This window comes from Babylonia areolata, chromosome 31 (genome assembly GCF_041734735.1).
Source record: "Babylonia areolata isolate BAREFJ2019XMU chromosome 31, ASM4173473v1, whole genome shotgun sequence".
Classification (NCBI taxonomy): domain Eukaryota; kingdom Metazoa; phylum Mollusca; class Gastropoda; order Neogastropoda; family Buccinidae; genus Babylonia; species Babylonia areolata.
The window spans coordinates 18,999,375-19,018,024 of NC_134906.1; the positions used below are offsets into that span (position 1 = coordinate 18,999,375).

Sequence of the window (18,650 nt, forward strand, 5' to 3'; positions counted from 1 at the left end):
ACTTAGCGGACGTAAAAGAACCCACTGCAACAAAAGGGTTGTTCCTGACAAAATTCTGCAGAAAAATCCACCTCGATAGGAAAAACAAATAAAGTTTAAATTTGGTGCTGTAGTGTAGCAACACGCTCTCGCCGGGGAGAGCACCCCGAATTTCACACACAGAATTCTGTTGTGATAAAAAGAAATACAAATACAAATAAAGATCCCATAGTCCATGTCAGCATTTGGTAGGTCATAAACAAAACATGTACCAAGCATACGCCTCCCTGAAAACGGAGAACAGCTGCCAGAATGGCAGGGGTTAAAATCACTCAGAGCCCACATGTAGATGGAGTGACTGTGCTGCAGGCAGTGAACGCAGCAGAAGATGAAGAAGACATACTCACTTTGTTGAAGGGATCGTAGAGTTTGACCAAAGAGCCGTCAGCAGAAAACTGCAGAATGATGCCATTTGAGCACTTCTGTTCTGATGAAAAGGAGCTGATCTGAGCATATTCTGCAACGGAAAAAAGAAAAGAAAAAAGTTTAAGGCTGTTATGCTTAAAGCAAAAATTTTGGACTGTCATGCTTATAACTTGTGACCCTTGATCATTGATTATCTATCAATTTGATTATTTGTATTTGTATTTGTATTTCTTTTTTTTATCACAACAGATTTCTCTGTGTGAAATTCAGGGTGCTCTCCCCAGGGAGAGCGTGTCTCTATACTACAGCGCCACCCATTTTTTGTGCATTTTTTCCTGCGTGCAGTTTTATTTGTTTTTCCTATCGAAGTGGATTTTTCTACAGAATTTTGCCAGGGACAATCCTTCTGTTGCCGTGGGTTCTTTTATGTGTGCTAAGTGCATGCTGCACACCTGACCTCGGTTTATCGTCTCATCCAAATGACTAGCATCCAGACCACCACTCAAGGTCTAGTGGAGGGGGAGAAAATATCAGCGACTGAGCCGTGATTCAAACCAACGCCCTCAGATTTTCTCGCTTCCTAGGCGAACCCGTTACCTCCAGGCCATCACTCCACCTGACATTACTGACATATTTATTAGTATAGATCCTTTTGAACAGGTCCACGGTCTTTGAAGAGCATTCATTGTTTGTATGGCTGTGTGTCTTATTTTTTCTATTCACTTATTTGCTTTTTGTTGGTTGGTTGGTTGGTTTGTTTTCCTTCTGTATATGTTAAGAAACAGAAATATCCTTGCAAGTGAATTGTCACTGCAGTACTCTGTAAGTGTTTATTAATATGCAAACAGGGAATTTCGTCTGTAGTGACTTGTATAAACATGCAAAAATTCTGGTGACAATGATGATATTTCAATATAAGAAATATAATCTTCAATGCAAGGGAGAAAAAAAAAAGTTGAAAATGATGATGGAACAGAGACTAAATGCAATGGGCAAGAGCCTTTTCATGCTAATTAATTAAATAACTAATCAAGCAACTAATTAATTAAGTTCTATCATTGCTTACTTTGTGTAGCGTTGGGATGTTTATTACAAACAATTTTCCAGAAAAACGAAAAAGACAACAACAAAAAAACTTGTGAGGACTGATGTGTAATGGAGTGGTGGCCAAGTGGTAATGAATCTGCCCAGGAAGCAAGACAGTCGGAGTGGTGGGGTCCAGTCCCACACTCACCAATACTTTCTCCTTCTTTGCTCAACTTGAGTGGTGGTCTGGACGCTTGTCATTTGGATGAGACGATAAACTGAGGTCCTGTGTGTAACAAGCACTTTGCGCACGTAAAAGAACCTGTGGTAACTAAAAGGTTGTCCCTGACAAAAGTCTGTAGAAAAGTCCACTTGATCGTAAAATAAATATACTTGCAGGCAAGAAAAAAGGGTCATGCTGCACTGTAGCAACCTGCTGCTCACCATAAGGACAGCAGTGAATTTTATGAAGAGAAATCTGCTGTGACAATAAAATATGATACAATAATGTACATCAGACTTTTAACTTGTTTCCACATGCCCTCGTTCAACTCTCCACAATCAGCCATTGCTTTCTCTCTGTCTCTAGACCTTACCCTTGGAATGATCTCCTTCTGTCTCTTCATCAGATCTCTGCTCTCACGTCTCTTGACCTTATGGACCCTACCCTAGGAATGAACCCCTTCTATCTCTTCATCAGATCTCTGCTCTCACGTCTCTTGACCTTATGGACCCTACCCTAGGAATGAACCCCCTCTGTCTCTTCATCAGATCTCTGCTCTCACGTCTCTTGACCTTATGGACCCTACCCTAGGAATGAACCCCCTCTGTCTCTTCATCAGATCTCTGCTCTCACGTCTCTTGACCTTATGGACCCTACCCTAGGAATGAACCCCCTCTGTCTCTTCATCAGATCTCTGCTCTCACGTCTCTTGACCTTATGGACCCTACCCTAGGAATGAACCCCCTCTGTCTCTTCATCAGATCTCTGCTCTCACGTCTCTTGACCTTATGGACCCTACCCTAGGAATGAACCCCCTCTGTCTCTTCATCAGATCTCTGCTCTCACGTCTCTTGACCTTATGGACCCTACCCTAGGAATGAACCCCTTCTATCTCTTCATCAGATCTCTGCTCTCACGTCTCTTGACCTTATGGACCCTACCCTAGGAATGAACCCCCTCTGTCTCTTCATCAGATCTCTCTACTCAGCTCTTTCAAATTTGGTCTTAAAATCTGACAGGCGAATGGTTAAAGCATTGGACTTTCAATGTGAGGGTCCCGGGTTCGAATCTCGGTGACGGCACCTGGAGGGTAAAGGGTGGAGATTTTTCCAATCTCCCAACATATGTGCAGACCTGCTTGTGCCTGAACCCCATTCGTGTGTATATGCAGGCAAAAGATCAAACACGCACGTTAAAGATTCTGTAATCCATGTCAGCATTCGGTGGGTTGTGGAAACAAGTACAGACTTAGCATGCACACCCCCGAAACAGAGTATGGCTGCCTACATGGCGGGGTAAAAACGGTCATACACATAAAAGCCCACTTGTGTATATACGAGTGAACATGGGAGTTGCAGCCCACGAACGCAGAAGAAGAAGAAGAGGTCTTAAAATTTACCTCTTTCCAAATTAACTACTCCCCTCCCCTCCCTCTGTCGAGTCTGCAGTTTCTGTGGCTTTGTTATTTTTTAAGTTTCATTTTTCACACAAACACAAAACACTCATGCACACAACACACCCACACATCCACACCAACACACACACACACACACACACACACAAAACAACAACAAAAAACAAAGAAACCCAACACACACACATACACACTCACCCTCCTTCCCCCATTCATACAAACAACAACAACCCACCCATCTACACTAACACACATCCAAACACACACACATACATCCACATACAAACACACACAGACACACACACACACAAAGACACACACACACACACACACACACACAAACACACACATATCCTTAGGTAAAACCCACATATCCATCCATCCACACTCACAAACACACCCATACATACCCTCCTATACTACCCATCCCCCCTGCCCCCTAACACCCTCCCCCCCACCCCCTACACACACACAACTGACTGGACAGATCAGGAAGCTTTGGCTTCAGCTGCGAGGCGGCGTCAACCAGTCTCTTCACCACAGGATGCGAACCCAGACTCCTCAGTGCCAAGTCGGCAAACTGTCGCTGCTCCACCCAACTGGCCTCACAGTCTCGGTACGGTTTGCCTGCAGCAGAACAAATGTCGACAAAGATATTCACTCATTTATCTATTAACTCACTCGGGACGACAAGTTTTCTCCCTTGCTTTTCCCCACAGACGGCCCATTTGTAATGGTTTGGAAAAAAAATTACCAAAAATACAAAATACTGTGTAAGAAAATGAAACTTTCAGAACTGGTTTATTATGTGTTGAGCTATTACATATAAAAAAAATCAAATGTCTCATCTTATTTTTACAGTTTTGCCATATGTAGAAAATACTGCCAATTTTTCATCCCGAATCACCATACCCATGCTCGCTTTCTGCATTAAATTCGCTTTCTTCTTCATCATCATCCACCTCTTCAATGTCCGACCCTTCAGTTTGTAGCATTTCAAGTACTTCAGCAACCCTAAAACGTTGCCGTCACTGCCTTGTTCTCTTCACAACATTCTGAGAGGAGCCTGCTTTGCTAACAGGCTGGCACGCGAGCAGACGACCGGTCAGTGACTTTGTCAGCATGTGTGCGAGACAGGCCAAACATCCCAGGCTGACCAATCATACTGTTCGATTGTGGAGTGACCCAGAATAGGGCACTCTGCTTGGCTAATCACAAAATCACGTGTACAGCGCATGATGGAATTTTACTTTCGGAGAATGCTATTCCATTCCTTCGTCCGAATTCGAATACATTTTGTGTAGGAATGCGTGAGCATTCCTTCGTCCGGAGAGAGTTAACCATATGATTCATAGAACCCCCGAAAATCACATTGTTCCAAACATAAATGAATTCAAAAAAGGATAAGACTGAGGAGGAGAAAAGTAGATAGTTTCAGTTTCAGTTTCTCAAGGAGGTGTCACTGCGTTCAGACAATTCCATATATGCTACACCATCAGACAGATGCTTGACAGCAGAATAACCCAACACGCTTATCAGGCCTTGAGTGCATGCTTTGTGTACCTATCAGAATGGATTTCGTTTTGTATAATTTTGCCAGAGGACAACACTCTCATTGCCATGGGTTCTTTTTCAGTGCACCAAGTGAGTGCTGCACACGGGACCCCAGTTTATCGTCTCATTCGAAAGACTAGACGCTCAGTTTGATTTTCCAGTCTGGAGAAAGGGAAAGGGTGGGATTAGAACCCACACCCTTGCAGACTCTCTGTATTGGCAGCTAAGTGTCTTAACCATTCTGCCACCTTCCTCCACAAGTAGACATGAATGAAAACTATTCTTTGAATACGGTTCCAGGGAACACGTAATAAGTAAAAACAGAACGCCAAAATAAAGTGCAAACTGAGAATCGACACCTGAAGGCAGGCACAAGAGGGGAAGGCCAAGAACACCAGGTGCAGAACAGTCAAGAACTGAAGACCCTGAAGCACACCATGAGATACCATTCAGGGACTGGCCCCCAAACAGACAAGAGTGGCAGTTTTTTGTTGCTGCCCAACATGCCGCAGGGCACCATGGGCAGCAAACTAACCAGCTACGAAACAAAACAAACAAACAACAAAAACATTAAGTACCCAGCAAACTAACCAGCTACTAAACAAAACAAAACAAACAAACAACAAAAACATTAAGTACTAAAAAAAAAAAAACGACACCAAAAGATAAATAATCATCTTGTTAGTATTTCACAGGACTGAAACCACATAATCAAAAATGACAAATGATAATAAAAAGACAAAACAATGGCAAAAACAATTAAAAAACAAACAAAACAACAACAATTAAGCAACAATAATTAAAACCACCTTGACTGCCATAAACGTATGACATACTTGCATAGTGACGTCATTGATGATGTCATCAGAAAAAAGGGAAATAGCTCTGGAAGGCTGAAAATTCACACAGTTTATCTGGAGTGGTATATCTCCAGACTATTTTCTCAATTTTAGGCTTATCGTTTTGGATGATGTCTTATTACCTGAAACACCACTTTCTACTGCTTTCCCCCTGGCACTGAAGGGGTTTTAAATTAAGCAACAATAAAAAAGACACAAAAAATCATAATCAAAATCACTGATTGTCTGATTTCATTTATCACTCTTAAAAAACAACATTTTTTCAAATAATGAAATCAAGCCAATTACATAATATATCATTTGAACAATTTATACTTATTCAATCATCAGTTCAATAATCAATAAATTAATCAAATCAAGCGGACTGGAACTATTATTTGTACAATTATCGCACACACTTATTCTATCATTGTTTAATTATTAAGTACTCAATTTTTTTTTAACTAAATAATCCAGTCAACAGCTTTATTCACTAATTCTACATTTCCTCACCAGGCCGAGCTTTCTGGAAGGCGGCGTTGCTCCAGTTCTTCAGATCGTTCAGCATCATCAGCCCCCAGGTGTGCTCTGGAACTTTGGTCAGGTAGTGCATGGCTTGTCGCACCTGTGGGTCACCCATGCTGCACTCACCTGCACACGTCACACCACACATCACCTGGTGGTGGTGAGGGAAGCGACAGATTCTGATGGCACAGGACTGAATCCAACACTTGCCTTCACTTTCTCCTCGTTTGTTGGAGTATCAGTATCAGTATCAGTATCAGTAGCTCAAGGAGGCGTCACTGCGTTCGGTCAAATCCATATACGCTACAACACATCTGCCAAGCAGATGCCTGACCAGCAGCATAACCCAACGCGCTTAGTCAGGCCTTGAGGAAAAAAATAATAATAAAATAAAATAAAATAAAATAAAACAAAATAAAATAAGTAAAAAAAAAAAAACCCACCCAAAATTTGGAACACCAGGCAACCATTCGTGGCTTGCTGGCAGCTCTGCATGCCGCTACTGCTGCGACAGCTTTAATAATAATAATAATAGTATTCATATAGTGCTGAATCTTGTGCAGAGACAAATTCAAGCGCTTTCACACCAGTCATTCACACATATGCATAACTCTAAAACTGAAGAAACTGAAGACAAGGAAGGGGCAGGGAAGGGAGGCTATCTTGTGAAGAGGTGGGTTTTAAGGCCTGACCTGAAAGAGCTGAGCTGCGGAGACCTAACGAAGTGAAAGAGGAAGTTCATTCCAAATACAAGGTCCAGAGACAGAGAAAGAACGGCGGCCAACAGTGGAGTGTTTGAATCTGGGTATGCGTAAACATAGTGGATCCGAAGCCGATCGTAGAGAGCGAGATGGAGTGTAGAGGTGAAGGCAGCCACAAAGATAGGAAGGGGCAGATCTGTGAATACATTTATAACATAGAGTGCTGATCTTATACTTTATTCTGTGTGAGACAGGGAGCTAATGGAGATGTTGCAAAATAGAAGTGATGTGCTCAGATATTTTCTTTCTGAGGATGAGCTGGGCAGCAGAGTTTTGTATGTGCTGAAGGGACTGAATGGATGAAGCAGGCAAACCTGACAATAGGGAGTTACAGTAGGTGAGAGAGAATGAGAGAAGCAACAAGTCTAGGTTTGGGGAAATGAACTAGGTTGGGTTAAATTTTTTATTTTTTTTCATACACCACCACTATGGGAATATACAGCATCCCTCAGAGCAGAAGTAAAAAATAAATCTGCACAATGATTATGGTGATTCAAGTGAAAGAAGAGGAAGAAGAAGAAGGAACAGGAGCAGAAGATGGAGAAAAAATAAGGAGAAGAAAAACAACAAAAACAACAAGAATGACAGTGAAGAAGGAGAAAAATAAGAAAAACAACAAAAACAATAACAAGATGATGATGAAGAAGAAGCACAAGAAGAAGGGAGAAGAAGAAGAAGAAGAATGACAATGAAGAAGAAAAAGAAGGAAGAAAGAAGAAGAGTAAGCAGGAGAAGAAGAAAAAGAAGAAGAAGAAGATAACGAAGAAGATAAGAAAGAACTAGATGATGAAGAAGAAGATAACAAAGAAGAAGATAACGAAGAAGATAACAAAGAAGGAGGAGAAGAAGAAGAAGAAGAAGAAGTAGATGAACAAGAAGACCAAGAACAAGAAGAAGAACAAGAAGAAGAACGCCATTTCTCCCCACACCAACCAGACTGAAAACACTCCGCCAGGACGCCGGAGTAACCCCTGTACAGTGCCACCTTCTTGGGGTCGGACTGCACGCCCATGATCCAGGTGTCACCGACCTCCTGGGTCACTACGGGCAGCGAGACGCGAGACGCTTTGAGGGCCGCCACATAACGGTCCAGAGTGCTGCCCACCACCACGGCCTTGGGGAACTGACCTCTGGCCACTTCAAAGTTGTTCAGCACTTCCTGCAAGGGAGTGTGCTGATTGGCTGGTATATTTAGTTCGGGTAGGGACTGACTGGCTGGTGTATCTAGTTGAGGTACTGATTGGCTGGTGTATCTAGTTCAGGTACTGACTGGGTGGTTTATTTGTTTCAGTTATTGATTGGCTAGTATACCTACATACATACATACATACATAAATCCTAAAACAAAAATTAGGAAAATAAATAGATAAATAAATACAAAGACAAATAAATAAATCGATGAATAAATGAATAAATAAATAGATGAATAAATGAATAAGCAATAAGACAAATAAAAAATTCTTTTTCATCAAACATATTTATTCATTTTTATAATACAAAGAAATAGGAACACACACAAACACACACACACACACACACGCACACACACACACACACTGATAAAAAAAAAATCAGACCAGCAAATTTACAAAATAAATTACAAGAATATTCCCCACACCCTTCACTACACAAACAAAGTTATACTTGTGTATGTTGACCATTCAGTTTGTTGAATGTCATGTTTTCACATGTATACATAAATCATTTAAACAAAATATAACACATCATTTTGGTTGACAGTGTTTTTTGCATCTGTATATGTAACTCACTGGAACAGGATAAAGTGTTCCTACAAAGAAGTCAGTTATCAGTATTATTTTCCATAATCAGCATACTTCTGTAATAATCCCCCCCCCCCCACCTTTTTTTTTTAATACCAGGTCTTCTAAATTAATCTTAGCAGTTTACTTATCCATTGTTATTCTGTACTGCACTTCTTGTATAAAATTTGAAACTAGTGGTATGGTTTTATTTGTTTTGAATTTGCAGATGTACATTTTTGCAAGAAGAAAAATATATCTTGACTGGAATGTATTTACTTCAATTATTAATTGAATGGTATATTAATTTCAGTTATTAATTGGTTGGTATAATCATTTCAGATGTATATTCATTTCAGTTATTAATTGGCTGGTATATTCATTTCAGTTATCAATTGGCGTGTATATTCATTTTAGTTATTAATTCATTTCAGTTATTAATTGGTTGGTATATTCATTTCAGTTATTAATTCATTTCAGTTATTAATTGGCTGGTATATTTTTTAGGGCTGCAACTATGTCTGCTCATACCAGTGGGTGGGCTTTCATGTGAATGGCCATTTTTACCCCACCATTTAGCTGGCTGTACTCCGTTTTCTGGGGTGTGCATCCTGAGTATGTTTGTGTTTCCTTTACCCACCCAACTCTGACATGGATCAAGGGATCCTGCATGTGCACATTTGATGTCCTGCATGTGCACATTTGATGTTCTGCATGTGCACATTTGCTATTCTGCATGTGCACATGCGCTAGTAGGTCAGTAAGCTGTTGACCAGGCAGAGTGAAAAAATGTCCACCCTGAACCCACCAGTGGCATCAGATTCAAAATAATCTTTATTCTTTTTTTTTGATAAGAGATATATAAATACATACATACATCTATAAATCTATCTATCTATCTATCTGTGTGTATGTGTGTGTGTTCGTGTGTGTGTTCTTCAGTTTAACGTCTATCCACATTCTATGATTTTGGACACACACACACACACACACACACACACATATATATAGTATTGTATTGTATTATATTATATTACTCTTTTGTTACAACAGATTTCTCTATGAAATTCAGGCTGCTCTCCTCAGGGAGTGAGCGTCGCTACACTGACAGCACCACCTTTTTTTTCTTTTGTATGTTTACTGCCTGTATTTTATTTGTTTTCCTGTCCAAGTGGATTTTTCTACTGAATTTTGCCAGGGACACCCCTTTGGTTGCCATGGGTTGTTTTACGAACGCTTAGTGCATGCTGTACACGGGACCTCACTTTATCGTCTCATCTGAATGACCAGCATCCAGACCACCACTTAAGGTTAAGTGGATGGGGAGAAAATAGTGGTGACTGTGGGATTCGAACTAGTGTGCTCAGATTCTGTCTTCCTTGGTGGACGTGTTACCATTAGGCCAACACTCCACATAAATATCTATCTACCTACCTATGTATATATATCATATATATATATATATATATATATATATGTAATTCCACAATACATGATAATCCATAGCAGAACAACAACTACAACAACAACAAAGCATACTCAGCTCACTCACACTGATACTTTCAGGCGGCCCAGAGTTGTCAGTGCGGAAAGCAAAGCAGAGGACTTCTGGGAAGGTGGCTACGTCCGGCGCAAAAAGACAGTCAGACCAAGACAGTCCTCCTGGCTTGGCGGGATAGGTTCCAGGATTATCTGGATAGCCCCCTGCACAGTGAAAAGTATAGGCTCCACAAAATGTTTTGGACCATGTCATTAAAACAGGCATGTTTTCATAAAATGTTAAGAAATTGAGAGATGACTGCACGTCCGCCTAGGAAGCGAGAGAATCTGAGCACACTGGTTCCAATCATGGCTCAGCCGCTGATATTTTCTCCCCCTCCACTAGACCTTAAGTGGTGGTCTGGACGCTAGTCATTCGGATGAGATGATAAACCGAGGTCCCGTGTGCAGCATGCACTTTGCGCACGTAAAAGAACCCATGGCAACAAAAGGGTTGTTCCTGGCAAAATTCTGTAGAAAAATCCACTTTGATAGGAAAAACAAATAAAACTGCATGCAGGAAAAAAATTTTTAAATGGGTGGCGCTGTAGTGTAGCGACGTGCTCTCCCTGGGGAAAGCAGCCCGAATTTCACAAAGAGAAATCTGTTGTGATAAAAAGAGAAATACAAATATACAAATACAAATATATTCTACCACTGGCCTCTCACTGAAGACAGTAACTGAGAGATGACTGTCTATGTTCTACCACTGACCTCTCACTGAACACAGTAACTGAGAGATGACTGTCTATGTTCTACCACTGGCCTCTCACTGAACACAGTAACTGAGAGATGACTGTCTATGTTCTACCACTGGCCTCTCACTGAACACAGTAACTGAGAGATGACTGTCTATGTTCTACCACTGGCCTCTCACTGAACACAGTAACTGAGAGATGGCTGCCTATGTTCTACCATTGGCCTCTCACTGAACACAGTAACTGAGAGATGACTGTCTATGTTCTACCACTGACCTCTCACTGAAGACAGTAACTGAGAGATGACTGCCTATGTTCTACCACTGACCTCTCACTGAACACACAAGTGCATTCAAGTGTTTCAAGTGCATGTGCATCATGGCGGGTGCAATAAGTGAGTGGTAAAAGTGTTGGACTCTCAATCTGAGGGTCCCGGGTTCGAATCTCTGTAGCCATGCCAGGTGGGTAAAGGGTGAAGATTTTTCCGATCTCCCAGGTCAACATATGTGTAGACCTGCTAGTGCCTGAATCCACTTTGTGTGTATACGTATGCAGAAGATCAAATAACCACGTTGAAGATCCTGTAATCCATGTCGGTATTCGGTGGGTTATGGAAACAAGAACATACCCAGCATGCACATCCCTGAAAACAAAGTCTGGCTTCCTACAAGGCAGGATAAATAAACAAAATGGTCATATAGTGATATACATAAAACGTTACATGTCTGTACGAGTGTGTTTGTGCGCACGACTGAAACCTAATTGAATGACACAGGAAACGACTGATGAGCGCCCAGTGGCAGCTGTCAACTGACTCTACCCTGGTAGGCAGCCTGTTGTGCAAATGACACTGTGTTTGTAAAGAACTTAGAGCTTGTTCTCTGACAGAGGATAGGTGGTATATAAAAATCCATATCATCATCATCATCATGAACAGGTTGAAAAATGCATTTGAAAAATCTATGTTTAAGCAAAGACTTTACAGTTAATCAGCGGTGTATAAATGACAGCTGTGGTTTGATGATGTACAACATGGAAGTGCATGTGTAAGAAAGTGCCTCTGGTTATGAGAGGTGCTCACTACTCTGGCTGCAAACACCGCTGTCTGCCGGAAATTCAGCATCATTTCACCATGCCTTTCAAGAAGAATACTGTGCTAGCTCCCAGGTGGTCCTTAACTTTTAGTGAAACCTGTATAAAAAAAAAAGGATCATGTTTCCAAATCCTGGATATCCACATGGAAAGCTAATCAAGTTCTACATCCAGTGGAAAACCATGGCATGTTAAAAATATTATCTATATAAAAGCACCACACTAACACATAACAATGTCATAAGATGAAGGTGTGGCCAGGGTGTTGGGTTTATTGTCAAGGTCAGGCATCTCGTCGATCCTGTTTTTCTTTTTGAAACCAGACATGGTATATGGACAATGGATCAGTGCGCATGCTTTGACACCTCCTTGAAACTGAAACTGAAACACAAATATCAGCAATGACCACCAAAGTGACTCAACAGCAGTGCAAGGTCTCCTCTGGTGTGTGGCTTCCTGGCGACTTAAGATCAATATCATTCCCTGTGGACTGCTGATGCTGGGACTGCGACACACGAACCCGGGCATGGCAATGCCTAACGGAATGAGCAGCGTGGGAGTAATGCCACTGAAACGGTGCAGACGATGGGGCAATAAATAAAGGAATAAATAAAGGGAAAAAAAAGAGCTATAAACCAACACTGACCAGGGTGCCAGAAGGCGATGACTCCATCCTGGTCGCTGTCGTGCGGACTGGCTTTCCAGATGAAGGGTGTGCGGGGGAGGGCGGGGGGGCTCGTCATGTCGTTGACGCCCACACTGATGGCCTGGATCTTGTGCTTCTTCAGGACGGGAATAACGGCCTTCGTCATGCCTTGTCACACACACACGTCTTTGTAAAATAGCCTAATTGGATTGTTGCTATAACCATTGAATGTTTTTATTTTCTATTGGTTGTCTATTCATTTATTTTATTTTATTTATTATTATTCTTTTTTTAAATCTTTTTTTTACGCCTATATGTCTTAGCGTTGGAAAGTTATTCTCTTAGTCAGATTGTTGTTAAGTTAATGTTGTGAATAGAATTGTTTTCATCCCTTTCCCTCCCCCCCCCCCTTTTTTTTAATTTCTTCACACCCCCACCCCCCCCCTTTTTTTTTCATGTCTAATATCACTAAATGTGGATAGACATTAAATGATATTGAACACACATGATTCAAGATTCATTATTTGATTAACCTTAGACCCCTACTGGGTCATGAAGGATTTTAGAAAACCATATAATCAGGAACACAGCTGGGATTATCATAACGTTTGCATCAATTGAGTACATACAGTGACACACACATGAACACACACATGAACACACACACATGTATACACACATGCATACACAAACACACACATGAACACACATACACACACACACACACACACATGAACACACACACACACACACACACACACACACACCTGGCACATCTCGCTGGCTGATGACTGGCGTGGTCCTCTTGATGTTAAACTCCTCGTCCAGCAAAGAACTGAAGTTCAAGGACAGGTCAAAGAGCACAGGGTGCATGAACTCATATTGCATATTCATGGGCCCTGCGTGCCACACCACATCTCCATGACCGATGGAAACTCGCATGGCGTCTGAGTCAATCTTCGCCGGACACTGACACAATACATCAACATTCAGTTAAAGAAACATTGACCACCAAACTGACGAACAAAGACAATAATAACAATAATGATAATGATGCTAATGACAATAATAATAATAAATTTTATTTAAATAATAATAATGGGCTTAAAGTGCTTTTAACATTAGGCATGTGTATACATAATCACATATGACATTACTTACAAAAGGAATAACAATAAATAATGATTTAACACACACAGCATAAATTATATTCAAAGACTATGCATTACATTATCTATTCACACACACACACACACACACACACACACACAGAGAGAGAGAGAGAGAGAGAGAGAGAGAGAGAGAGCGAGAGAGAGCAAACAAATATACAAACACACAAGTAAAAAAAATATAGACATATATGTATTTTTTATGCCCAATCCTACAAAACATGAATTCTTCACTATTCTTTATCACACACTTGTCATTGCATGTTCAGTAGAATTCTTTACTTTAACTAATGTAAAACACTTTAAAGATTTGGAAACAACTCTCTCCATTCCTCTCCCCAACCTTCCCCAAAACAAACAAACAAGTGCAACAACAACAAATAAAAGAAAAGCAGAATCAAAATACCTAGACATATGCCTGTTGCCATGGTTATTTGTTCAACACATATTCACATCATTTCCCTTGACCGCTGTTTCACATCGAATCTTGATCTTGGATTTCAGAGAGATAGAGAGAGAGAGTACGACAGAGGGAGACACAGATAGACAGAGACAGAAAGAGAATAATAATAATAACAATGCTAATATTAATAATATCATTATTGATAATAAGACTGCATGAGAAACATAACAGCAACTGCTAATAAAGCCCAGAGATAACAGGAGAGGCAAGGCCTTCCAGACTCACTTGTGATACACTAAAAAAAAAAAAAATCTTAGTAAATATAATTGTTAAAATGTGTTCTGTATTTGTGATCATAAAGCAGTGGGGTAAAAACAACAACAACAACAACCAAAAAACAGGTCTGAGCACAGATTAGAACCTGGCATGTTCGGGTGGGAAGAAATTATCTTTGTCACTGCACTATTGCAGATCCATGAATGACGTTCAAATAAATCGTTTGCAGTATTCGAAGTGATAACGCTGTTTAAATCATAATTATTTTGGTGTATCTTGGGCATTTAAAAATTCTTTAAAAGTCCACAGTAAAGGAGATCACACTGCAACATTTAGCCATTTTCTCTGGATCTCGATATACAAGTTTAGTAACACTCGCCAGGATAATACAACACAGTCAATTCAATTTCTCTTTTATGTTCATTCTAGTTAATTGAGTATCCACTTTAAAAGATTCATATGCAGTAAACACGTCAATGATGTAGTCTGTGTCACTGTATGTGTTCTGTCCAGAATTTGTATTTCTTTTCATTTAATTGCAAACAAGAAAAATGAGGTCATGCCGTCTTCTTACTAAACATCGCCAATGCTACAACAACTGGGATGCGGTAATGTGGAGTTTTCCGAATCCCGGAAATGGCCTCAACAAAATAAGCCATTAATGATATGGGAAACACGGCTTAATTGAGGAGACTTACAAACTATTATTGGTATGACTGTGAAGATTTTTTTTCCTACTATTCTCAAGCCAAATTTGGTAATGACGGACAAAGTATTTCCAGAGAAAATGGCAATGATTAAGTTTACTACGGACACACACACACACACACACACACACACACAACCGAACACCGGGTTATAACATAGACTCACTTTGTTAACACAAGTGAGTCAAAAATGACATCTTAAAGAGCAAATTTACAACAACAAAGCAAAAAGAAAAACAAGATGTAGAAGCAGAAGCTTCTTCTTCTTTGAAGGCTGTGACTCCCATGTTCATTTGCAAACACAAGTGGGCTTTTATGTGTGTGATCGTTTTTAACCCGCCTGCTAGGCAGTCATACTACGTTATGGGAGGTGAGAAGCAGTTCTGAGCAAAAACAGAAGAATGTAAAGAACAAAATGAAGAAGAACAAGACCTCGCTATTTTCTTACCTTCAAGGTGATGTTAGTGGCAAGAGTGAAAGGTGAGCAGTGCAGATACAGGTAGAGGAGCCAAGGGTGGGTGGTGTACACCAGTCGCTCTGCATACCCCATCTCCCGCAGCAGCTCCGCTACCCCCACAGCCCGCGGGTAATACGTGGTGAAATACCGGTTGATCACGTTGAGGGCAAAGCCCGTTGTTGGAAGGATTCCATCATAGCCGACATCTGTATCATGACAATCGACCCCTTGCATGAAAAGCCTTGGTGAAAAGAGATCAGCATGCCCTGAATTCCAAGTGCAATTACTACTTATTGTATGGTCTTACAGCATACAGAATATTGGGTGCAATTACTACTGATTGTGTCGTCTTACAGAATACAGAATGTTGTGCAATTACTCCTTTTTGTACTGTGTTACAGAGTTTTGAGTACAGTTACTACTTTACAGCAAACACTTCACACACATTAAAGAAATCACAGCAACAAAAGAGTTGTCACTGGCAAAAATCTCTTTGAAAAAAATCCTTTTTGACGCTAAAGGAATTTCATACATTTGCACAGAGAAAAAGGAAAAAAAAGGTGTCCCTGCACAGTGCTGATGCACTCTCCCAGGGGAAGTCTGAAAATGTAACAACAACAAACAAAAGTAATAATAAGTGAATGAATACAACATAAAATGCTGACAGGGGAATTCTTGCAATGACATGCTGCTCAAACCAGATATAAATGAATCACATATAAAATTTTTATACATAAAAATAGAAGAAGAAATAAACAGCTGCTGCCTAGAATTTGAATGGTAGCTGTTTCGATGGCTGAATAATGTACATCTAGCTGCTACCAGTACTTGTGATAGGGGAGGAAGAGGATAGTGGGGGAGGAGGGGAGGGATGAGGAAGAGGAGAGAAGGAAAAGGTGGAACTTGAAAAATGATATTACACACAGTCACACACACAGACTCACTGTCACACACACAGACACAGACACATACACACACACTGCAAGCCCCTCCCTCTCCTATCCCTCCACCTCCTGAGCAGCCCGTTTACACTCCCCCTCCCCTGCATGCACACATGCAAGCGCACGCACACGCACACACATACACACACACACACACAAACTCACATGCATGCGCAAGCACATACACACACACACATGCACGCATGCACACACACACACAGAAGAAGAAGAACTCAACAAGGAGAAGAAGAAGAAGATGATATAAAAAGATGTCAAGGCTGTGACAGAGGTCTACAACAGAACAACAATGCCAGGGGAAAAAAAGGTACCTAAATGGTTCATAAACACCAGATGGACTTTTTTGACCTGGTGTGGATCATCATTTGGTTGTTTCATGGCTTGTGTCTGAAAACAGGAAACAGACACACTGTGGTCAGAGTAGTGGATGCTGAACTTGAAGAACGCCATAAACAGTTCATGTACTTTTGTTGTAATACTAATTATAATAGCCACATAAACAATACATGTTCATTTGTAGTATTACTAATAGTTACATATAAATTACAGATGTGCTCATGTTATCATACAAAGTTGCACAAACAATACATGTAGTTATAATATAGTAATACTAAGTTCTACAAACAATGCATACAAATATGAAAGAATTATATATCAGCAGTGGCAAACACATGCAACATACTCAGCATACACAGATGCTCACGTATACAATGCAATACAATTTACAAACACAGACAGACTGACAGACTCTCTCTCTCTCTCTCTCTCTCTCTCTCTCTCACTCATGTACACATAGAGAAACAGGGGGACCAACCTTCACACACAGTAATCAAAACGTAATTAAAGAGGCCTATGAAAACAAGATAAAAAAGAGAGGCAAGGCCTTCAAGACTCACTTGTGATACACTTTAAAAAAAAATCCAAGCTTTTTATGTATTGGGTATAATTTCAAAATGTAATGTTTAAGATGAGAAAGATCAGTTTAGAGCAAATTAACTCCCCTAGCATTAATTCAGAGTAATTTCCCTTCTTTACTATCTGCACCAAAACGTTTGCAAAATAAATACAACTTCCATGCTTAGCAAAAGAAGTTCCTGTTTGAACAGAAAATGATAATAATGATTGCTCTTGTTGTTGGGTCAGAATATCAGATCAAAGTGCCAAGTTTAGAGAATACAAAAAATATAAATATAACAGTAAATGCAGTTTGTTTATAATTAGGCTTCATTTTTTTTGTGTGCCCCATCCCAGAGGTGCAAAATTGTTTTAAACAAGATGACTGGAAAGAACTGAATTTTCCCTATTTTTATGCCAAATTTGGTGTCAACTGACAAAGTATTTGCAGAGAAAATGTCAATGTTAAAGTTTACCACGGACACACAGACGACCGAACACCGGGTTAAAACATAGACTCACTTTGTTTACACAAGTGAGTCCAAAAAAAACAACAAAGAAAGAAACGATCCGATCATCATTGATATCGATGAACAACATTGCCTATGACAACCACCTCCAACAGCTGAAAAGTTTAAATGCTGCATTCTCCAACAATTTACGACAAGATGCGACAGTGCATGTATATGGTGCCTTCATAATGAGGATACTCACCAGCTGTTGAAACACAAAGCTGAAAAGAATCACTGTCGCCCAGGACCGCGCCATTTTGTTTTGCTGTAGCTGGTCACATGACCACTCGTGACTTGTTTCTGTCACATGGCCTTCACGTAACAACGTCACTGGCGGGGCTGACAGTGAATTATATTAATTATTCTTTTAAATAGACAGTGTGGGGGATGTGACAATGTTTCATTAAGTATTTGATTTTTTCTTCCAATGGTATGATCAACTTGCTTTACTTATCCCACTCTCCCATGCCTTTTTGTTATGTTATTTTGTTTCTTGCTCTCATACATATATAATTATAGACTGATGTATATGTATCTCAGTGCTCTGACATCACCTTTACTTCAAGGTCAGATAGAATGAATCATAATAATGCAATAAAATTAATCAAGTTAGATACACACATCATGTGCACTCCTGATTATGTGCGTATTATGTATGGAGTCTCCTCAGTGTCCGTCGGACCGACGGATGAGTAGGCAGGCAGGCTTATCTGTCGCCGGGTGTGTGTCCACATAATAATAATAATGGATACTTATATAGCACACTATCCAGAAATCTGCTCTAGGTGCTT

At 40.3% G+C, this 18,650-nt stretch overlaps 1 protein-coding gene across 1 annotated transcript in view; it reads right to left on the bottom strand.

The window, feature by feature from the left end:
- LOC143276017 (uncharacterized) overlaps nt 1-18,137 on the bottom strand; it is a 30,636-nt gene extending 12,499 nt beyond the window's left edge. The window contains exons 1-10 of the mRNA XM_076580399.1: nt 18,062-18,137; nt 16,765-16,840; nt 15,486-15,700; nt 13,250-13,451; nt 12,483-12,650; nt 10,060-10,211; nt 7,681-7,906; nt 5,975-6,112; nt 3,549-3,695; nt 387-496 (exon numbers count right to left, since the gene is read on the bottom strand). Of these exons, the coding sequence (XP_076436514.1) occupies nt 387-496; nt 3,549-3,695; nt 5,975-6,112; nt 7,681-7,906; nt 10,060-10,211; nt 12,483-12,650; nt 13,250-13,451; nt 15,486-15,700; nt 16,765-16,840; nt 18,062-18,115 (1,488 nt within the window). The 5' untranslated portion in view covers nt 18,116-18,137. The remainder of the gene's footprint in view (nt 1-386; nt 497-3,548; nt 3,696-5,974; nt 6,113-7,680; nt 7,907-10,059; nt 10,212-12,482; nt 12,651-13,249; nt 13,452-15,485; nt 15,701-16,764; nt 16,841-18,061) is intronic.
- Between the last annotated feature and the right edge of the window lie 513 nt (nt 18,138-18,650).